We start from the raw sequence: 7,479 nt of genomic DNA on the forward strand, positions 1-7,479 counted from the left end.
AAAAAACATAACATGAATAAAATACATCTGATCAATTATTCAGCGCCACAGCCGTCAGCATTTCACATTCACAAGAACGGTCATGTTCAACAACTTCAGCATCCGTCCTTGCAGAGCGCAAGCGGAGAGAAGGCCTATGGCTACAGTGGGAAATGAGAATGAAATGAACATCCGCCTCCAATGGATATACACCATGCATTTTTCATAGTTGTCATACGCAACTTTGAGGAAAACGGCCCATACTGAGAGCTTCTATGCAACCAAGTGTGCTAAAATTTAGTTTTAAATGTTTGAGTGTGCCTTGGGATGTCAAAAGAAGCTTACTCCATGATCAAAGTGAATTTGGTTCATATATTCACATGTAAATACAGTAAAAACTAAAAATCCTTTCCACTAATGCTATTGCACCCTATATAAAAACACATGTGGGTAAGCACAGCTGTAACTCTGATGCATCAAGTTGCTACTGCATGTGCTACACTGATTTCACCAAAGTTAACGTACTTTTATGCAATCAGCTTTACATTAGGCTCAAAAACACAATGCATACCCATAGTAAAATCACTGTAACCTGAGGTCTTGAGTGGCTTATTGCATATTAAAATTCAGATGGAATGAAACATGCACTATTTATTTATTTTTATATGCTTTAAAGATGAACTTGAAAAAGTGATTATAGACTTTTTATAATTATTTTAATATTTGATAAATAAATCAAATAAATATCAATAGGAAATGCAAATAAATAAGAAAATTGCTTTATTTATTTATTTATTTTTACAAAAGTAATTTTTTTTATGAAGTTGCAAATAAAGATAGAAGTACATTTTACTAAAATATATTTTAGAATGGACTATTTAGAAATTATAACCCTGGACCACAAAACCTGTCTTAAGTAGCACAGGTATATTTGTAGCAATAGCCAACAATAAATTGTATGGGTCAAAAATTATCGATTTTTCTTATGCCAAAAATCATTAGGATGTTAGGTAAAGATCATGTTCCATGAAGATATTTTGTAAATTTCCTACCGTAAATATATCAAAACTTAATTTTTGATTAGTAATATGCATTGCTAAGAACTTCATTTGGACAACTTTAAAGGCAATTTTCTCAATATATAGATTTTTTTGCACCCTCAGATTCCAGATTTGTAAATAGTTGTATCTTGGCCAAATAGTGTCATATCCTAACATGTCATACATCAATTAAAAGCTTATTTAGCTTTCAGATAAAGAAAAGACCCTTATAACTAGTTTTGTGGTTCAGGGTCACATATTTATATTCAAAATTATGTTATATTTATTTCAGTGTGTTACTTACCATTAATTTGTATTGTTCTGTGAAATTTTTGAGTGAAAATTGTTTCTACCCCAACTTTTTTTTGTGCACATCAGCCGTCCTGCCATCTAGATATCAGCATCAAACCATAAAAAAAACCAACCAGTCATCCACCATCCACACCAAATTCAAAGTGTGAATAATATTTCATCAGTGATGTCTCATTGTTAAGTATGCTAGAGCACACAGCTGTGTTTCGGCAGGGTTATGTTGTTAACTGTGTGAGTGGCATGTGAGTATCTCTTCAAGTCACCCAGAACAGCCTGTCGGTAGGCGGGTTGACACTGAGGTCACGCTGCCAGAGACGAGAGGTCACCCAGGACACAAGCATTCCAGTGTGATGGAGTGGGGTCTGGGAAACGGCTGTTTAAACAGAGAGAAGGCTGCTTTCCCCCCACTGGCACCAGGGACATTGTTTCCACTAATCCTTCAGAGCTCCCCGTCCCGTCCCACCGAGCACGGCAGCCACCAGGGAAAAAAAACACAGCAGGAAACCGGAGCCCGAGGCACCCACGACAGAGACGAAGATTGCTGTTTGTTTAACAGCAAGTAAAGGGGATGCAAGAGTTTGACTTCTTAACACCTGCCACTCGGATCAAAGAGGCGTAATAACAATTGAGGGGGGGGAATTACACAGCATAATGTTTATTGCAATCCTAGTTCAGATGCAAACAGATAAGACACAGCCATACTGGGATATATCCTGATTGCGTGTGGTAGATATTCCGGGAGCATTCAGGGTTATGTCATACACACTGAAAGCTTTTGCTTCCTACGAATTGTACATCTTAATGCATTAAAGCCAGAGAAGCTTTTTCATGTGCAATTCATTGGAAATTATATGTTATGATAAGCATCAGCTTAGGGTTTAAAAACCATTGCATTAGAAAAAAATCTTGCTTTTATCATCATTTGAAACAAGTTTAACATAAAACTGATATCTGGTGCAAGCATTTCAGTGTTTGTTACACAATTTTCAGTGTTTTTTTTTTTTTTTTTCACCACAATGACAGCAAATATGTTTTGATAACACTTAAAAGATCATTAAACAACATTAAAATAATGAGGAATATTAGTGGCCCCAAAAAGTACTTTGGACTGAATGGAACTGCAATCAACAACAAAATATTAAGAAAGAAAGAGCACATGCCCACTACTCCGGCACATTTCACAAAAATAACTAAATTATTTCACTATAAATCATCATGACACCAGTTGCTTAAAGTCAATGCAAACACACCAGAGAAGTTTAGCATCTTTTTTCAGTTTCTTTAACATTTCATTATTTAATGCATAAAAACATAAATAAAAAAAAAAATTAATTAAAATAATTATCAGAACAAATAGAAAACTATTTTTATTTTAATCACAACAAAATCTAAAGAGAATGTCTTTTGTGAAATGTTTTGGCTAAAAAAACAAACAAAAATTCTTTCATTTTCTCTAAAACATGTTTAATATATCTTTAATAGAACAGATGTTTCAAAAATAATGTCTTTAGTGAAATGTTTTGGCTTAAAAATATAAAAATAAAATATAAAATTATCAAAACAAATATCTTTAGTAGAAATATATTTTTATTTTAATCACAACTAATCTAAAAAGAATGTCTTTTGTGAAATATTTTGGCTTAAAACAATCGCAAATTTCTTTAGCATCTTTAAAACGTCTTTAATACATCTTTAATAGAACAGATGTCATTAAAAATGTCTTTCGTGCAATGTTTTGGTTTAAAAACATAAAAATAACTATTAAAGTAAAATAATTATCAGAACAAATATCTTTAATAGAAAAATATTTTAATTTTAATTTTTAAAACATTTAATAGAGCTCATGTCTTCTCAGAAATGTTTAAAAACATAAAATATAAAATTAAATTAATTTAAATTAATTAAAAACATTTAACATTAATAACACTTGCTATTGATATTGTTATTTACTCCAGTGACATTCATAAATTCTAAGTGTGCAAATACTTTTTGAGGCCACTGTACATGATCTACTGTTCTGTTTTTCATAATTTAATAATATTTGGGAGTTTTACAAAGTGCCAACGTTTTTAACCGTAGAAATCCATATGTTCTTACCTGTCATATTCAGCATTGTCCTTGTCGCATCGAGCATCTTTATGCTTCTGCCAGTCTTTGCCGTGTTTGCACGTGGTGAGGAGAACCACGTCTTCAGCATTGTGGATGTGATAAAGCGCATTCCTCGTATCAGATCCGATCCCAGTCAGATAGCGCTTGCCTTTAAAAACCAGCACATATTTCCTAAAGGGAGGGATGGTGTTGTATTTTAAATACCCCCTTTCTCCTCCAGTTCGGGGGTGATCTTTGGAGAACAATGGGATGGAGATGTCAAAATTGGGTCTGAAGTTCTCCGTGCTGATGCTGGCTTTGGCCAACATGGCTTGTCCGATATCAAACCCCAAATCCTCCGTGTAATCCGGCCATGTGCCCGAATACAGGTTAAAGATCAGGTGATTCCTCCCGTTATTCCACAGGTTCAAGTTCTGGATCTTAGTTTTGAGGTTGTGGACGTACTGAGGAGACAGCTGGTCTCGGTCCAAGGTGTCAAGGTTCAAAACAAAAAGGCAAGCCTGTCCCGGGTCAGAAGTGTAGAACCTGGAGCCCTCAATGGAGGACAAGATGTTTTGGTAGCTTTCTGAGATCTTCTCACCTTTCTGTTGAGGGTAGACGTAGACTTTAAAGCCGTTCCTCCTGCACAAGGAGAAATCAAAGCAAGAGTCCATTCTGCACTTGTAACCTCCAGAGTTGTCATCTCTTTTGTGTCTCGGAGAAGTGCGCACATTATAGTCCTCCGTTTCGGTCTGATCCCAAGGAATAAAAGCTCGTAAGAGGTCTGAGAAGTGGGGCCAGTGTGGATGGGGGTCATCCCCTCGGTTTGGAGTCCTTCTGGACGCTGGTCCCTGCAGGTAAAAGAGAAGAATGAGACACACACCTGCAGAGAACAGAATTAAATAGCGTTTTTTGGCCTGCATGTGTCCTTAGATCCAGATGGAGCTGGTTGCTGATGAATCCGAAGGTCTCAACTCCGGCTGGACAGCATCTTCCACAGACCTGCAGGGATTTGATGCTCTCAACTTCCACCTTGCGATTCCAATCCCAAATCCAGAGCATGTGGGCGACTTAACCTTAAACCCCTTTTATGGATCTACCTCTCTCCTCTCCGGTGCCTGGTTTACATTAGACAGCATCTAAACTACTGACAGATGACATCTGAACTGTTCCGGATCAATCAGAAAGTACTTTCAGAGTTCCTGAAATCCAGCCTGGAGGAAGTCCAGCAGGAGCAGTCCGAGAAATTTCCCAGAGATGGGTCTCATGTGATGCGTGTGAGTCAGAAAGACCCTGTCACAAACTTCCCGAGCGGAGAAATCCTCACAGATCCGTGTATTCTCACATATTTTTCTCTGATAAATCCTCCAAAGGGCTGGTTGTCTTTACAATCGTGTGGTTGCTGTTCTCTTACCTCTCGTCAAAAAACAAACCGACGCGTTTTTCTCTTCCTTGTTACATTCAAAACGCGTTCGCGACGCCGATGATACAACGTTACATTCCAGCGCTTTAATCTGAAGCGTCCAGTTGCGATTGTTACATTGTAGCATTCCAATCCCAGCACGACGTCTGCTGACGTCACGCGCCTCCGTCGTACACCGCGTGCCGTGATTGGGTCGCGTCATTTCCGGGCGGGCCGACGCTTCTGTAACCCTTTCACGACCACAGTCGAGCGTGAAGGTATTTTAAAGCAACAACACATGTAGTGATAAACAGAATTGTTTAGTCGCTTTATAATGTTTGAGCATCGCTGTATTAGAAATCAATATGTCAATGAAGTGACGTTTATTTTAAACAAAGCTGGCATAATTTCCAATTAAAAATAAGTTACGTTTGAGACAATAAAAATGAAGACAGTTTAAAAACACTGTTTGGTTGCCAGTCATTAGACTATGTGTGCAGTTAAAATATGACTTGCTCTTAAAAAAAAAAAATATATATATATATATATATATATATATAAATCTGGGTTAAAAGATAATTTACAGGTTAGGTCAAAAGTTTACATACACCTTGCAGAATTTGCAAAATGTTAATTATTTTTCCAAAATAAGAGGGATCATACAAAATGCATGTTATTTTTTATTTAGTACTGACCTGAATAAGATATTTCACATAAAAGACATATACATATATATAATAATATAAAATACATATAGTCCACAAGAGAAAATAATAGTTGAATTTATAAAAATGACCCCTTTCAAAAGTTTACGTACACTTGAGTTTTAATACTGTTTTTTTGTTTATGTTTTTGTTCAACTGAGTTAAACTGCGGCCGCTGTTCTTCAGAAAAAATTCTTCAGGTCCCACAAATTCTTTGGTTTTTCAGCATTTTTGTGTATTTGATCCCTTTCCAACAATGACTGTATGATTTTGAGATCCATCTTTTCACACTCAGGACAACTGATGGACTCATATGTAATTATAGAAGGTTAAAATGCTCACTGGTGCTCCGGAAGGAAACACGATGCATTAAGAGCCAGGGGTGAAAACTTTTGAACAGAATGAAGATGTGTACATTTTTCTTATTTTGCCTAAATATCATGTTTTTTTCATTTAGTACTGCCCTTCAAAAGCTACAGAAGATACTTACATGTTTCCCAGAAGACAAAATAAGCTAAATTTACCCTGATCTTCAAATTCAAAAGTTTTCACCCCCAGCTCCTGATGCATTGCGTCTCCTTCTGAAGCATCAGTAAGCGTTTAAACCCTCTGTAATAGTTGTATATGAGTCCCTCACGTGTCCTCGGTGTGAAAAGATGCATTTCAAAATCATACAGTAATTGCTGGAAAGGGTTCAAATAGACAAAAATGCTGAAAAACCAAAGAATTTGTGGGATTTTTCTGAAGACCAGCAGGCAGTTGAACTGTTCAGAACAAACAAGGGACTCATGAACAACTTTAAAAAAAAAAACAGGATTATTCAGGTAACAACACATTATTAAGAATCAAGTGTATGTAAACTTTTGAACAGGGTCATTTTTATGAAATTCAACAATTATTTTATCTTGTGGACTATATGTAAAGTCTTTTATGTGAAATATCTTATTCAGGTCAGTACTAAATAAAAAATAAAATGCTTTTTGTATGATCCCTCTTATTTTGGTAAAATAATTAACATTTTGCAGATTTTGCAAGATGTAAGTAAACTTTTGACCTCAACTGTAACAATATTAATGTTGCCAAAAACATTTAGATAGCAAGATTTGATAGGAAGAGAGCTGTGTAAAGATTGTTAATATATGAAAATATAACAACATACAATTTTAGAAAGACATGTGGTGTATATATAATATATATATATATATATATATATATATATATAAACTATTCCTTAACTAGGCCATAATTGCATATAATTCTGATTTATTATAGCTCTTTGAAAAGCAACAGCACAATAAACTTAAGATAAAGAGTAAAGAACAGTGATGTTCATATATATTTTTTGGCTTTGTAAATTAAAGTATATTATCTGTATGTAATATACCAGTCGGAGGGCATCAAATGATTCTTTGAATTATTTGTACAGCTGCAGGGGTCTGAGAGGAGAGAGAGCTGAAACAGGGAGGTGCAAAGGAGGTATTTGAAACCACATTCCTCGGAAGTTGTGGAGCCGTATCCGTATTCGGGTGCTCCTATGGGCCAGTGATCAAAGTGGAGGTCTTGCCTCCTCTCCTTTCTGTCCAGCATTCCTTCCATCCTCTCATTCTTTCCTTTGGAGCTAATATTGCAAGTCACATTTATATTCACACTTGGCTCTTTGAACATGTTTGATTGGCACAGATTGAACTTTTTTATTTAATTTTCTGTGCTGATTTTAGATGGAAATCCTGCAGAATATGGTACTATGTAATTGTTTAGTGTCATCCAGACTTATGACTTTCTATTCATTGTGCATCTTTATAATGGACATTTGAAATAATTAATTAAACTTTTATTCACATTTTAAATGATATGTAAGTTTGATCCATTGATCTTACAGGGAGATTTATTTAAGGTTCTTAAATTGATCAAAAGTGACAGTAAATAAATTTATAACATAAAAGATATTTTAACT

At 35.4% G+C, this 7,479-nt stretch overlaps 1 protein-coding gene across 1 annotated transcript in view; it reads right to left on the bottom strand.

The window, feature by feature from the left end:
• Positions 1–4,995, bottom strand: part of ext1a (exostosin glycosyltransferase 1a) — a 64,278-nt gene extending 59,283 nt beyond the window's left edge. Inside the window, exon 1 of the mRNA XM_051131325.1 lies at positions 3,429–4,995. Within this exon, the coding sequence (XP_050987282.1) occupies positions 3,429–4,342 (914 nt within the window). The 5' untranslated portion in view covers positions 4,343–4,995. The remainder of the gene's footprint in view (positions 1–3,428) is intronic.
• Between the last annotated feature and the right edge of the window lie 2,484 nt (positions 4,996–7,479).

The sequence above is a fragment of the Labeo rohita genome, chromosome 16 (assembly GCF_022985175.1).
Source record: "Labeo rohita strain BAU-BD-2019 chromosome 16, IGBB_LRoh.1.0, whole genome shotgun sequence".
NCBI lineage: Eukaryota > Metazoa > Chordata > Actinopteri > Cypriniformes > Cyprinidae > Labeo > Labeo rohita.